This window comes from Rhinolophus sinicus, chromosome 1, assembly GCF_057876585.1.
Source record: "Rhinolophus sinicus isolate RSI-liver-muscle chromosome 1, RSI-T2T, whole genome shotgun sequence".
Taxonomy (NCBI): Eukaryota; Metazoa; Chordata; class Mammalia; order Chiroptera; family Rhinolophidae; genus Rhinolophus; species Rhinolophus sinicus.
Genome location: NC_142501.1, coordinates 133,069,632 through 133,085,712, shown reverse-complemented (window position 1 = coordinate 133,085,712; position 16,081 = coordinate 133,069,632). Strand labels below are relative to the sequence as shown.

Below are 16,081 nucleotides of genomic sequence, written 5' to 3'. Positions count from 1 at the left end.
TTTGTCCCTATAGTAAATCAGGCTACTAAAAGGAAGTGTTAAAAACAGGTTCTTACATAAAGCGTGTCAACTCAGTATTTTGGCAGTTGCTAATGGATGCAATTAACTTATATCTACTTTTCTTTAAATCTGCAGTATATTTATTAGGTTTTTTTGGGTAGAAGCAAGTTTTATTTTACCCTTGGGGGTTATGCTATTTTACTTTCCCAGGACTGATTGCAGAAGCTTGACACAATATTTATAAATATATTCAGAAAAATGATTCTCAACCTTCAGGGCATTTTTTATTCTTTCTTGATTCCTTCGGTCTTGATTCCTGACCCCCACCTCTTTTTAAATTTTAAGCGACCCTCTTTGATTCATTTGTGTAAATAACAGATAGATTGTAAATCAGGGGATTCGCAACTCTTAACATACTCAATTACCTTAGTCAATTATTTTATTGGATTCCTTACCTGTAAAATAGGGGAAGATGGATCAGCTAATGTTTGGAGGCCCCTTTCAGCTCTAAATTTCTGTTTCCCAGTATATCGTCTTATGTGATGTCTACTTAGATTTAAATAAAAAACAAATACCATAAATAGGGGGGTGATGAAGCTTAATGTCATGTAGAATAATTATGATGCGAGGCTGGTAAATCGCCTAGAGCACTAGGAAAAGTATATAGAAAAAGATGAGAGGAAGTGGAGAAAAGTTTGTAGACAGTGTCAAGATTCAGAGGAGGAGAGACTAATGACGTGCCAGCAATCCTTGGTAGATAGACCTGGTTTTATTCCTGCTCAGATGGGTCTCTCTTAGTGCTAAAATTATTTAATGTAGTTTGACAGGTCTTTTTCATTATGGCCAATAGTTGCTAAAGGAATAGATGTGTCTTTTCCTAGTTCTTAAATACATTTAGTACTTAGTACATTGTTTGTACTTAGGTATTCAACATTTACTGGGTAATGCTACTTTAAAACTGTGTTCCAGCAGCTGTTTACATTTGTTGAGCCCTGGGATTCTTAAGCACTTGTCCTGTAGCTAAAATGCTTGCTTATGTCATGCAGATGGTTATCTGATACTCATAAATGATATTTATACTTATCAACTTCTTTTATTCAATTAAATATCTTGGTGATTTTTCTAGATTAGTACATAGAGATGTACCTCATTCTTTTTAAACTGCTATATACTATTTGGTATGGTTCAACCTCGTTTTATTTTTTATTTATTTTTATTAGTTTCAGATATACAAAAACTATGTAATAGACATTTACACCCCCCACAAAGTGATAACTTCCCCCAATCTACTACCCCTCTGATATCGTATATAGCTGTTACAATACCATTGACTATATTGCCTATGCTGTACTTCACCTCCCGGACTATATTGTGTGTGTGTGTGTGTGTGTGTGTGTGTGTGTGTGTGTATTGTGTATATGTACACACACACACAAACAGATACCCAGAGGGTGCCAAAAACATGTATACACATTTTAAGAAAGGAAAAACTGTATTAAAATTACGCTGATGGCAACCACTTTGAGCACCTCTTGTAATTGCAGAAGTCAAACGTGACTTGTATTTATGTTTTGTTATCGGTATATATTGAGTATTACAATTAATACAGTTTTTTTTTCCTTTCTTAAAATGTGTATACATGTTTTTGGCATCGTGTGTGTATGTGTGTGTGTGTGTGTGTGTGTTAGGTTGGTGCAAAAGTAATTGCAGTTTAAAAGCTTAAAAATAATTGCAAAAACCCCCAATTACTTTTGCATCAACCTAATATATATATAGTACACACACACACACACACACACACACACACACACACACGGGGTGTGATCAAAAAGTACAGTGAATGTTTAAATAAAAACTATTTGTTATAGTAAAAGACACGTTGCCATGAATCCCCCTCAAAATACTACCCCTCGCTTTGAACACACTTATCCCATCATTATTGCCACTTTCTGAAGCAGTTCTGGAAGTCCTCTTTCATGAATGTCTTTAGTTGCGCTGTCGTGGCTGCCTCGATGTCCTGAATCTATTCAAAACGTTTACCTTTCATGGTCATTTTGACTTTGGGGAAGAGCCAGAAATCACACGGTGCCAGATCCCATGAATAAGATAGATGAGGACACATCGTAATGTTTTTATTTGACGGAAATTGCCATATACCAGAAGTGATGTGTGACATGGAGCCTTTTCATTATGATCACAAAATACAGTGAATGCTGCTGCCGAGTGCCGTACAACAGAAAGGCAGGCATCTTCAATATGGGAAGCAAAGCTTTGAATCATAGTAACAGTGTATGACAAGTTTCAGCTTGTTCGCTGCAGTCAGTCGGGTGTGAGCTACCGTTGAGAGAAGGTGTGTTTTAAAGTGTGTTGTAAATCATCCTCCATCATGATAACACTCCGTGCTACACATGGCTTCTGGTAAGGCAGTTTCTGTCAAATAACATTACGGTGTGTCCTCATCCACCTCATTCGGATCTGGCTCCATGTGACTTTTGGCTCTTCCCCAAAGTCAAAATGACCATGAAAGGTAAACGTTTTGAATTGATTCAGGACATCGAGGCAGCCACAAAAGCACAACTAAAGACATGAAAGAGGTCTTCCAGAACTGCTCCAGAAAGTGGAGAGAATGATGGGATAAGCATGTTCAAAGCGAGGGAAAATATTTTCACGGGGATTGATGACAACATGTCATTTACTGTAATAAGTATTTTTTTATGTAAACATTCACCATATTGTTTGATCATACCTCATATGTATATATTAATGTAGCCAGAACTCAAACTCAGGCAGTCTGACTCCAAAATCCTGGTCTTAAGGACTAAACTTTCCTATTAGTCTCCATTATCCCAGATGAGTTGTTTTATTCTCTTGGGAATTTCATTATGATTGTTGTAAGCATTTTCCACATGGTTCTATTAAGACAAATAATAAGTCATATTTCTAAAAATTCTTCATATTCTTTTCTCAAGGCTCATCTCTTGGGACCACTGTTCTTAGATGAGACCAGAGTTTATTCAGATGACCAGTTTAGTCAGTGCTTTTGTATATTACTAACTTTCTATCATTTCACAGTTTATTTTCATTATCTGTCAGCCTAATAGCAATGCAATATATTTATAACAATTTTGTATAGTACTTTTTGTGCAGCTGTAAAGATATATGATGATCTTAAAGATTGAATAATTAATTATGCTTAAGAGTTTCTGAGTTCAGATGTTATTCTTATAGGGAGGACAACTTAGTTATTAAGCTCTAGGAATATCAATGTTTTTTCTAGGCAGCACCTTACCTGAATCCAGCTTATCTGGGCCTTTTGGGATCAGAATCAAATGTCAAGAGTGCTGAGAATAGCAGGAGTGGAACTTTTCCTGGTGCTGAACAGGGACAATAGGATTTGGTCATGAAAAAAATTTTAGGTAACCTGATTTTCCACATATTCAGATTTCTCATTCTTGACTGATTTTCATTTGGTCCTAGGCAAAGTTAAAAGGAAAACAAATGATGTGTTCCAAATAGATATGATAGGTTAGATCATTATTTCACCAGATTTAATTTGGGCTTAAACGGGAGCTAATGAAGGTGAGCAGAAGAAGTGAGCTCACTGTGTGACCTTGTATGAACTCACTGTTCTTATTAGTAATATCAAAACGTAAACTTTGTATCTATGATTCTGTGACTGACAGAATTACTGTAGCCATATTAATTCATGTACAAAAAGCTTTTCCCTGAATATCTAGATATTTAAAGGAAGAATGAAAGAGGATTAGAGGGATGCAGAGGCAGGGAGGGATACTAGTGTATTTAAGGTAATTGCCTCAATACTTTGCTTAACTGTTACAAAATCTTTATATCCTATTATGAAGAAAAAAAGAGGCTTTTTACTAGGGAATGATGGTATTATATTTTCTGTTGCTCTCTTTGTAAAATAATTAAAAAAAAAAACATTTTAAAGTGAGGTGGCAAATTGTCAGTAGAAAGGTAAACCTTTGACTATATAATGGTTTGAACTGAACATTAATACTAGAGTCAGAAACTCCCAGTTTAGAGCCAGACTGTTTTACTGTAGCTTTAGGCAAATGTGTTTTCTATTTCATTTTCCTGTTTCTGTAATTATTTGCCTACATTTTTAAAGTCATGGTTAAGACTTCCATCACAGAGTAGTGCCCTGAGTAAATAGGAACTTAGCAAATGTCAGATGAGTAATTGAGATGATTTTAGATCCCTTCGCAACTGTAAAGGAATATAGAAATACTAAAACATGTCTCACTGAACTAAATAGAGAAAGACCTTTGTGCTTGAATGAGTAGCATCTCAGCAGCTCTAGAAGATCTAGAAAGAAAACGCAGCTATTAGTCATTTCAGTGAGTGATATGTTCTACAGTGTGTACCTCTGAGGAATGTATACCATCAGATTACTGTAGGCGTACTTGTCATGGTTCAAAGACTGAATTCTCAGACCAAATCCTCAAATAATAGAGTTTGTGGTAGTTAATTTAAAATATTCTTAACCACCAGTATTAATGTCTTGAATTGATGGGCTCATATCTGCTCTAAAATGAAAGTATCATCTTAGTATAAACAGAGTATGTTTAATTTTACAATCAAGGCTTCTTTTTTATTTATTGAAGTGACATCTAATGTGTACATTAAATATCAAATACTAATTCAGCTATGATATGAAACAATTATTTTTAAGGATCATGCATGCATTGACCTTTAAAATGCTTTATAATTTGATTAGAACAATAGAATAAACAGTCATATTTTGGCATACTTTGGTATATTTCCATAAATAATTTGTGTTCTCAAGAATATTTTGTGTTATACCTTATTTTAGTGATCGTGGTGGAGAAGACCCAAACCAGAAAGTAATCCATGGGGTTATTAACTCCTTTGTTCATGTTGAACAGTATAAGAAAAAATTCCCCTTAAAGGTAAAAAGCCTCCTTTAAAAACATGAATAATCAGACTTTTAATTTCTTAAATTGTTTTAATTTTTTCAATATGATTTTAATTGCTTTATTTAGTTTTATCAGGAAATCTTTGAGTCTCCCTTTCTGACTGAAACAGGAGAGTATTACAAACAAGAAGCTTCAAATTTATTACAAGAATCAAACTGCTCACAGTACATGGAAAAGGTAAGTAAGAAAACATATTAAATACATCATCCATTATATGTCAAACATAAATTTATTTAACTTTAGTTTTCTTAGTTAATATACTTTTTGGTGGAAAAGTTTCATCATTACTCTGAGTTACAATGTGCAACACCTATTGATAAATCATTGTTCTTACTATAGCATTTTCCATGAGAAAAAGTGCTGTTTCAGTTTTCATCATGGCTGATGCTTTTTGGTAAATACTGATTACTTGACTTGCTTACCTTTAAAATTAATATAGATTCGCATTCTCGGCAAAATAATAAACTATATTTTATGCTTCGTGGATATGTTTAGGGAATAAGATAAGTATAGAAGCTAAGTGGTTGGATTTTTATCTTTCTTCCTTTAAAATGGAAGAAAAAGTAAGGAAAAATGTAATAACTCTAGATACTTGGATAGGTCACTCTTTTGGTCTGTTAAGTTTTCGGAAGGCTGAGAAAGATTTTAATTTCTCCACAAGAAATTTTAATCATTAAACCAGCACATACTGATTACCATATTTAAAATTCCACATGTATTTTCTCAATAAAAGAATAGTCATGTTATAAATTCAGCCATCGTACACGATATATTAGAAATTTTAATGAGGTTTTTTAATCTGCAGTACTGGATTTCAAGCATTTTATTACAGGATGATTTGTTTAGCCAAGAAAGATAAAATGTAAGTAGACTAGCTATAGTATGCCTGCATAGAACATGCGTCAAGAAACCTCAGTACTTACTGACACACTGTTAGATATTTCGTAAAGCTCAGGTCTAGAAGTCTGAGCTGTTTAATTCTCCTCCTGCTGTTGTCACTAATTAGCTCTGGCACCTTGAGTAAGTCATCCAGGACATTTTTCTCCATCTGTTCAGAGCAGGTTACACTTAAGTCAGTGGTTCTCAGCTCTTAGCCCTTTTTGCTTCTGAGACTCATGTTAAAGATTCTAGATCCAATCCTGAAAAGTGCTCACAGTGATCAGTGATACATATACTCCTTGTATCTGGCTCTCAAAAGGAGGCCCTCGGCAAAAATATTGTCTGGTTCCACTTACATGAAATACGTAGAATAGGCAAATTTATAGAGACAGAAAGTAGATTAGAGGTTATTGGGAGGGAGAATGGGGAGCTGTTGTTTAATGGTTATAGAGTTTTTGTTTGGTGTGATGGAAAAGTATTGCAAATAGTTATACATTTAACTATTATAAATGTATAATTCATTAATTATACCACTCAATTATACATTTAATAATAGTTAAAATGGCAAATTTTATGTTACATACATTTGATCACAATTTTAAAAACACTAATAATGTAATACACCAAAAACCATTGAATTGTGTACTTTGAGTGAGTCAAATGATACGTAAATTACATCTCAAACTGGTAAAAGGAGGACTATGGAAATTATGTTTGGAAAATAACGTTTATAAGAGTGGTTCATTTAATTAACTGACTAATTAATGTAGCCTTCCTACTCCCTTTCTGTATCTTTCCTCTAATTTTGGCTTGTTCCCCTAGCTACAGTGGTTTTTAGTTATTTGAAGCCCTGCATTGAGATACTCCAGCTTCATTTACCTTCCCTGGATATGTGCCCCACACCCCAGCCTCACCCCCCACCCAGTTACCATCATTTTATTTTTTTCCTTTTCTCATCCTCCCTTACCTCCCTCAGGCCCTCACTCTTCCCGTTGCATTCAGTTAATCCATAAACAGCTTCAAGTCACAGTATGCTATAAATGACTAATCCTTTTAAGAATTGTTTTTATTTTAAAAGAAACACTTGTTGACCAAAATGACTTTCTTAGTTGATGAACTAGTGCTGAATACCTATCCTTGCCCCCTTCTTGCCCATCTTTGGTTTCTGTGACTTTGCTTTGAGCTCCTGGCTCCACAAAGTAGTACAGTGGGAAAGATAGGTCTGTGTGTCTCTCCTCAGTCTTCAGCCTCATTTTCATCAAAAATATCTGAGAGGTATTCAGGAGTGATGTGTTATCTCCCCTCTCAACATCATCTTCCCTCCCAGCATTACCTTCTTACACCCAAGCAAACTCAGCAGCACTTCCCAAAGGCTTAAATGCACACAGTTCCCTGGGACAAGTGAAGTTCAGAAACTCTAGTTACGTAGCTTTGTGTTACAGAATATTTTCAAAGCCTAAACATCTGTATGTGTATCTGCTATGCTGGCATGATTTTCACTGCAAATGTAGTTTATTTTGAGGTAGAAATTAGCCAAATTCTCTGGCTGTTATCTTTATTAGTTCTTGTCTATGTTATGTTAACCAGTGTATTGTTTGTATCTGAGTGCTTTTTATATAAGATTAGCTTTAATAAATGTCTTGATTGAGATATTTAACTATGACTAAATATATTTTGACTTTCAAAAATTTTAATGAAATCTTTATTATGATTGTTAACTCTCATGTACATACCATTTACATGGTATAAGAAGAGGAACCAATGTAAAATAATTACATTAATCTACTTGATTGTTAATGTAAATTATTTTTTAGATTAATAGTTAAATATTCATAAAGTGACCACCTGTTTTGGTTTTTAATAAATCTACCCTCTTTTCCTGTTGCATGTAAGGTTGTCTATATAATAGGATGACTAGGGTCAGTAAATGAAGACAAAATGCAAACCATGTAACTTTAGTTCTTGTTCATAAGACTGGTGAAATGTCGGTGATAGCTAGAAGCTTAAATAAAAATTTGAAATGATTTATGGAATGTGGGTTTAAATTGGTTATATAATCCTTATTTGTTGCCTGGCCATGTTTAACTGAGCCATGAAAATTAGGCTACCTACGTTACTTACTGATATTATAGTGTTTTCTCATAATAGTTTATGACTGTAAGAATATATTTCTAAAGGTTCTAGGTAGATTAAAAGATGAAGAAATTCGATGTCGAAAATACTTGAACCCAAGTTCATATACTAAAGTGATTCATGAATGTCAGCAACGAATGGTAGCAGACCACTTACAGTTTTTACATGCAGAATGTCATAATATCATTCGACAAGAGAAAAAAAATGGTAAGTGATATGAAACATAAATGTGAATTAAATTATAAAACCACTTTTTACATAGTCTTCAAGTTACCTTAGATTTCAAATATATTTTAGTAATAGTCTCTAAAATATTCAGTTTGCCTTTTTACAGATTATTAATAATCTATTTTAAAAGACTTTTGGAAAAGTATATTTTCAAAGTATATTCTAAAGTCAAAAGAAAAACTGGGAAAATGTGTTTGCACAGTTTTATGAACACAAGGGCTAATTTCGTTAATACATTAAGAGTTCTAATAAATAGGGAAAAGGCAAAGAATATGAATGGATTTTAAATATTTGGAGATACTCAGTCTCACTCAAAATGGTGAAATACAAAATAAAAATACAATGAGATGCTAGCGATAAGCAGTGAAAAATTTTTTTAGAAAAAAGAAATAGCATTAAGAATTTTCAAATACTGGGGAATAAAACTAACAAAATATGTGTCAGATTTATACAGAAAGCTAAACATTGTTGAAAACAACATTGATTTATAGATCCAGGGTGATCGACTCAAAACCGGTGCTTTTTATTTTTATTTTTGTTTTTTTAATCCTGAAAGCTATACTCTTAGACTAAAAATAGTCAAGACGATGTTGAAGACCACGATGGGAAGACTGCGAGATAGCATGACTTACCATAAAACCACAGTAATGAAGACAGTCAGGCACTGGTGCAAGGATAAACAAATAGTCCAGTGGAATAAAATAGCCTAGAAATAACCCATGTGATGTAGGTACTTGATTTTAAACAAAGGGGACTCTGCAGAGCAGTGGGTGAAAGATAGTCTTTTCAACACATAGTACCGAGTCCACTGGATATTCATTTGGAAAACAAAGTGAAATTTGATCTCTACCTCAGACACCATATACAAAATCAATCCAGTCGTTGTACACTTTTGATCTAAATGTAAAGCAGTAACACCTCTAGAAGATAATGTAGAGTAACTTCATGACCTTGAGGTAGGGAAAGCTATTTTAAATAAGACACAAAAGGTACTAACCACAAAGGAAAGATTGGCCAAGTGGGCTGCATTAAGATTAAGAACTTTGGATCATCAAGAGATAGTCATGGGGTAATAATATATTTGCAATGACTGAAAAAAGTTTATGTCCAAAATATAAAATAGTCAAGAAATTTGAACAGGTAAAGCAGAGTAGAGGATATCCTAATGGCCAATAAGCATGTAAAAAGGCACTCAAGCTCATTAAAATGGGGCAGTGCAAATTAAAACCATACTAAGATATCAATACTTACTCACATTTTGATATAAAATTTAAAAACTGGAAATAGTAAGTGTTGGGAAGCACGTGGAATAGTGGGAATTTGGTATACACTGGACTGAGAGAGTATAAATTGATGTAACTTGGAAAAACTGACATTAACTGCTTCCATTGAATATATGCATATCTTATGATCCAGCCATTCCTCTCCCAGATATATTATCCCTCACCAAAAATGCATGCACGTATGTACAAAAAGACACGTACAAGAATGTTAACGGCAGCATTATTTGTAATAGCCCCAAACTGGAAACAACTCAAATGTCCAATAACGGTAGAATGCATAAGGACAATATATTCATACGATGGAATGTTATAGAAGAGTGAAAATGAACAAATTACATCTACATACGACTTACATATGTGAACCTTATAAACATGTTGAATGAAAAAAACTAAACATGAAAGAATTGTATGATTCCACTTTTATAAATAGTTCAAAACAGGCAAAACTAATCTGTGGTTTAGTACTTATGACAGTGATTACCTTTGCAGAAGAGCAAGAGGAGTAGTGATTGGGAAGAGGTGTGAAGGGGACTTCTAGGTGTAGGTAATGTCTGTTTCTTACCCTGGGCGGTGATTACATGGTTGTGTGTGTGTGTGTTCACTTGTGATAGTTCATTGAGATATACACTTTTGGTTTATACACTTTTCTGTATGTATGTTATGCTTCAATAAAAAGTTTATAAACCACTGCACTGAGACATCATTTTTCACCTTTCAGTGGCAAAGATCAAAACATTTAATAACACATTGTTGGCAAGGAGCTCCTGCTGTTGGGAGCTCTGTTTAGAAGGATCATTCTAGAAGAATAAACTTTGACACAGCAATCCCACTTCTAGGGATTTATACTGTAGACATTCTTGTCCATATACATGACTATTAATTGTAACATTGTAATATTAAGAGATTGAAAACCAAATTTCCATCAATTGTTAAGTAATTGTAATATAGCCATACAATGCAGTGCTGTACAGTTGTAAATATGAGGAAACGCTCTATGGACTGATACAAAAAGATCTCTAAGTTAAAATGTTTTATTTTGTAGTTGCAAATGATACATAAAATACACTGCACTATTTATATAAAAAAGGGGCAGAAGGAAGAATTTGTATATTTGCTTGAATGTGCATGAAATAACTTTGAAAAGATATTAAACAACCACAGTATTGCTTTCCAATGGGGAGGAGGACGGGGTGGTTGGGAGGCAGGTGTGGGGACTTTGTCTTATAATTTCGTATTTTGAAACATATATTACCGAATATATTAAAAATATTGTTGAACTATTTGGAAATTTAATAATCAAATTTTTCCCCCCCAGACATGGCAAATATGTATGTCTTACTCCGTGCTGTGTCCACTGGTTTACCTCATATGATTCAGGAGCTGCAAAATCATATCCATGATGAGGGCCTTAGAGCAACCAGTAATCTTACTCAGGAAAATGTGAGTTAATTTAAGGAACTGGAAATTTTTTCTCTTAATCAGGTTATCATGGAGTTGGGTTTTCTTAATGTACTGTTTTAAACAATGAATGAAAAGTCCTACCATGCCAATAAATGAAACGTCTTGATTAAAATGTTTTAAACCTAGAGTTTCTTGGACACATTTTGCAATTATCAGATTGTTAGAAAGTCATTGTGAGATAGGCTTCTTCTTAGTTACACTGATAGCATGTTTCCCCGAAAATAAGACCAGGTCTTATATTAAGTTGTGCTCCAGAAGATGCATTAGTGCTTTTGTTCAGGGGATGTCATCCTGAAAAATCATGCTAGGGCTTATTTTCCGGTTTGGTCTTATTTTTGGGGAAACACGGTGTGTTCATTTAGCAATTGTTAATTAACCTCATAGAAAAATATGTTTGCTGTTTCAAAATAATTGTGTTTCTATGTAACTGGCATTAATAGTTAGTTGTTGTGGACTTGATCAATGGTAATATAGACAACTTGCAATTTGCTTTCTTTATATATGCTCTGAATTTGCTAGCCGAGGAAGCAAGTTTAGATGAAAACAATCTTCCCTAAATATACGCTTGCTACCCAAAATACCCAGCAGTCACCCACATGTGCCTAATACCCATCTTTCTTAAGAGTTCCCTGCCAATCAAATGACTATAACAAGGCATCTTTCCTATCCAAGTGTGTTCCTGTCATCAAATCTTGTTGGACCGTCTTCCTTGTTTTCACTAGTGATGGTTGATGAATAGACTAGACATGACATGAAATGTTGCTTCTCTTTCTGAGGTAGAGCTATTTGCTTGTCATCTATAATGCAGCAATCTGTATATAGACATCATTGTACAGGGCATTTATTAGATGTTCATCACCTTCATTGTAGATTTATTTGTCTTTGGCAAAAAATGCTTAGACTTTATGTCCTGCCACAGTAATGTATGTTTTCTGTTTTTGTTAAACTGTTAGTTTATATCAGTTAGGTTTATTAGTCTGTGTTTTTATTAGGTTTATTATTTTATATGATTTGTTTAATAGTTTCAAGGTGTTAAATGACATTGGGCGTAGAGGCGTAGAGTTTGGTGTCAAGGATTGGGACATAGAAATACAAGAGAATGTGTTTGTAGTAGACTCAAGTAATTTTAGCTCACTTCATTAAGTCTTAGTACTAACTTCATAGTTAGCACCATTAAGAGTGAAAACTCACTTTTGCACTACTAAGTGTTTCTTTTGTCTGAGATGTGGGAAACTGAGACCCCAGCTCCAGGGGTCTCAGTTTCCTCAGATACTGGCTTTTGAACTCTGATCTCTCTCTCTCTCAGCCTTCAGTGGCTTTGAAGGCGATTTTTGTTTATATAATCCTCTATGAAAGTGAGAGGCCTGGTGGTTTCAGAGATTGTATCTTGTTACCTATCCTTAAGATATGGTATTTCAACACCAGAGAAAAGTGTGTTTTTAGTGGGTTCTTCTGGCAGACGACAGTCCTGCATTTCTGGTGTTGAGTAACAGCCAATTTCAACATCAAAGTTTTAGATTTTTAAGACTATTTTAGCTTAAATTATTTTTTGAGGGTGTATGATGTGTAACATTAATTTGCTTGGGGAAAACTTTACCCTTAATAACTATAATAAGCCTAATTATATCCTTGAACTTCTTAAAATGTGTTTTTGTACTTTATATTTCTAGATGCCAACACTATTTGTGGAATCAGTTTTGGAAGTACATGGTAAATTTGTTCAACTTATCAACACTGTTTTGAATGGTGATCAGCATTTTATGAGTGCACTGGATAAGGTAACTTTATGTATAAATATATATATGTGTATATATATACATATATATGTGTATATATGTGTGTGTGTGTATATATTTTTATGCATATATATATGTATATGTATCTGCAGCTACTTCTTGACATACAATGGGGTTAAGCCCCGGTAAACCCATTGTTAGTTTAAAATACCATAAGTCAAAAATACATTCAATACACCTAAACTACTGAATGAACATCAAAGCTTAGCCAAGCCTACTTAAATGTGCTCAGGACACTTACATTAGCTTATAGTTAAGCAAAATCATGTCACACAATGAATACACTGTAGAGTATCAGTTGTTTACCTTCGTGGTGGTGTGCCTGCCTGCCTGGGGATCTGGGGCTCGCTGCCACTGCCCAGCATCACAAGAGAGTATTGTACCACATATCACTAGCCCTGGAAAAGACCACAATACAAAATTCCAAGGACAGTTTCTCTTGAATGTGTATTGTTTTATTACCATTGTAAATGCAAAAAATTGCAAGTTGACCATCTTAAGTCTGGGAGTGTGTGTGTGTGTGTGTGTGTGTGTGTGTGTGTGTGTGTATGTATGTATGTATGTATATATATGGTTGACCCTTAAACAACTCAGGGGTTAAGGATGCCAATACCCCTCCCCTGCCGTCGAAAATCCATGTATAACTTTTGACTCCCCCAAAACTTCACTACTAATACTACCAGAATTTTACTGACAGCATGAACAGTCGATTAATGCATATTTTGTGTTACATGTATATATACTGTATTCTCATAATAAAGTAAGCTAGAGAAAAGAAAATGTCATTAAGAAAATCATAAGGAAAAGACATTTACAGTATTTGTTGAAAAAATTCTGGGTATAAGTGGACTCATGTAATTCAAACCTGTGTTCAAGGGTCAACTGTAATTCTTTTATTTATTCTTTTGTTTTTAATTAAAAAATTTTTCAATTACAGTTGACATTCAATATTGTATTAGTTTCAGGTGTACAGCATAGCAGTTAGACAGTTATATAACTTACAAAGTGATCCCCTGATTAGTTTAGTACCCACCTGACATCATACATAGGTCTTACAATATTATTGACTATATTCCCAAAGCTGTACTATTTTGTAACTATTAATTTGTACTTCTTAATCTCTTCACCTTTTTCACCTAGTCCCCCAACCCCCCTCTGGCAGCCATAAGTTTGTTCTCTGTATCTTTGAGTCTGTTTCTGTTTTGTTTGTTCATTTATTTTGTTCTTTAAATTCCACATATAAGTAAAATCATATGGTGTTTGTCTTTCTCTGGCTTATTTCACTTAGCGTAATGCACTCTAGGTCCATCTAAGTTTTCACAAATGGCAAGATTCCATTCTCTTTTATGGCTAAGTATATATATATATGTACCACCTCTTTATCCATTCGTTCACTGATGGACACTCCATATCTTGGCTGTTGCAAATGATGCTGCAGTGAACAGGTGGATGTACATGTTCCTTCAAAGTAGTATTTTGAGTTTCTTCCGATAAATACCCAGAAGTAGAATTATGGGATCCTTCTTTGTCTCTTGTTATAGCCAGATGTTGTGGGGACTCTTCCCGTCAGTGGTGCTCCGGACTGGGGAACCCAGTGTGTGGCTGGGACCCGTCACTCTGCAGTGGGGTCAATTCTGGAATCAAACAGGTCTACGTTAGAACCCTACTTGCTAAGCCCGATATTTTCCCTTGTAAAGTGGGGTAATCACAGCATACTTCTCCAGCTGATCTATTCCTCCCGACTCTTAACTGCCACAGAGTGTGGGATCAGCCCATGTCACGTTTCTGCCCCTCCTACCACTCTCAAAATGGCTGCTGCTTTATATCCTTAATTATAGGAGCTTTGTTCAGTTAGTCTTAGGTGGTTCTCAAGGGTGGTGGTTCTGTAATTCAGTTGTAATTTTGATGTGGTTATGGGAGACGGCGAGCATAGCATTTATTTATTCTGGCATCTTGACTAGAAGCTTACTCATTCTTTAAGGCAGTTTCAGAATGGGGCCTTCTAATTATGAGATTTCTAATCTAGACGTGGAGATTAACCTTAACTAATTTAAATGTGAAAATCAGGATAGTATTAATATAACTTTTAAATTAATAACTGAATACTTAAATTGAATGCTTGAATTATGGGAATTGAATTTCCCATGATCATGACATATAAGGGGAATTGTTAATAAACTAGTATGGTCTGAAAAAAACGTGTATAATTTTAATATTCTTTATTGCTGATTTTTTTCTTTGAATGTAGTACTTAGGCTATATTGAATGATATTTGAAAGAAAAATAAATATTTTACAAACTTTTGAATTTTTGTATACTTTAAAGGAAAATTGCTTACATGGTTGTTACAAGATTTTAAAAAGGGTAGTCTTATTTTACCTGTGTTCAAATATAAGTTATGAGTTATAAAGAATAGCTTTTAGTGGCAACAGGATGTATAATTGTTCTATAATTATCATGAAGGATACAGTAGAAGAGTTTACTCTGTGTTAGATATGAAAACAAAATTAACAAGCTACCACCAAAATGCTGTATTTTATGTGGGGTAATTTATGGACATACAGATTAGAGCATATATTGAACCAACTGTACTTTTACCCTATTACTGGTGTTTAATTATTGGCCTGTTTTCTTTTTTAGGCCCTTACATCAGTTGTAAATTATAGAGAACCCAAGTCTGTTTGCAAAGCTCCTGAATTGGTAAGTTTGATGATTGCTTAAAAGTAATCTTTTGAAACATCACTCTTAGAATATGAAACCTGAGGAGATTGTCACATTAATTTGTTTTTGTAGCATTTTTTAGAAAAAATACATGAAATTGTTAAAAATAAAAACGATTATCAACATCATACTGGCATTTAAGGAATGCAGTAGGCCACATACTATAGCTTTTCCTTAAGAAATAACTGAAGGAGAAAACATTCCATTTTATAAAGTTTGGGTTTTAAAGAATGTCTGCTCTCAAATAATTTGCATTACTTCTCATAGAGGTTTTATCTGAAATCTAAAGGAAATTTGATGATAAATTTTTGGTAACCATGAAAGGAAACTTGATTTCAAGGTTGTTGTAAGAATAAAAAAAAATACTTGTTTAATGTCAAAAATTATAGAACTGCCCAAAATTCATCTAGGTGTTCTTTTGAAACTTATATTACTTATAGCAGTACTTTATTCATCGTTAAATGTTGATTAGATTTTTGACTTGTTCATAGTTTTTTTTTTTTTAATTAAAATTTATTGGGGTGGCAATCATTGGTAAAATTACATAGGTTTCAGGTATACAATTCTGTAATACATTATCTATATATCACATTGTGTGTTCACTACCCAGAGTCAGTTC

The 16,081-nt window shown here is 34.0% G+C and overlaps 1 protein-coding gene across 2 annotated transcripts in view; it reads left to right on the top strand.

Moving 5' to 3' along the window:
- Positions 1-16,081, top strand: part of CUL2 (cullin 2) — an 85,622-nt gene that overhangs the window by 51,796 nt on the left and 17,745 nt on the right. For both annotated transcript variants that reach the window (XM_074324690.2, XM_019741741.3), the window contains exons 7-12: positions 4,838-4,934; positions 5,028-5,138; positions 8,018-8,180; positions 10,800-10,924; positions 12,616-12,723; positions 15,382-15,441. In XM_074324690.2, coding sequence (XP_074180791.1) covers positions 4,838-4,934; positions 5,028-5,138; positions 8,018-8,180; positions 10,800-10,924; positions 12,616-12,723; positions 15,382-15,441 — 664 coding nt within the window. The remainder of the gene's footprint in view (positions 1-4,837; positions 4,935-5,027; positions 5,139-8,017; positions 8,181-10,799; positions 10,925-12,615; positions 12,724-15,381; positions 15,442-16,081) is intronic.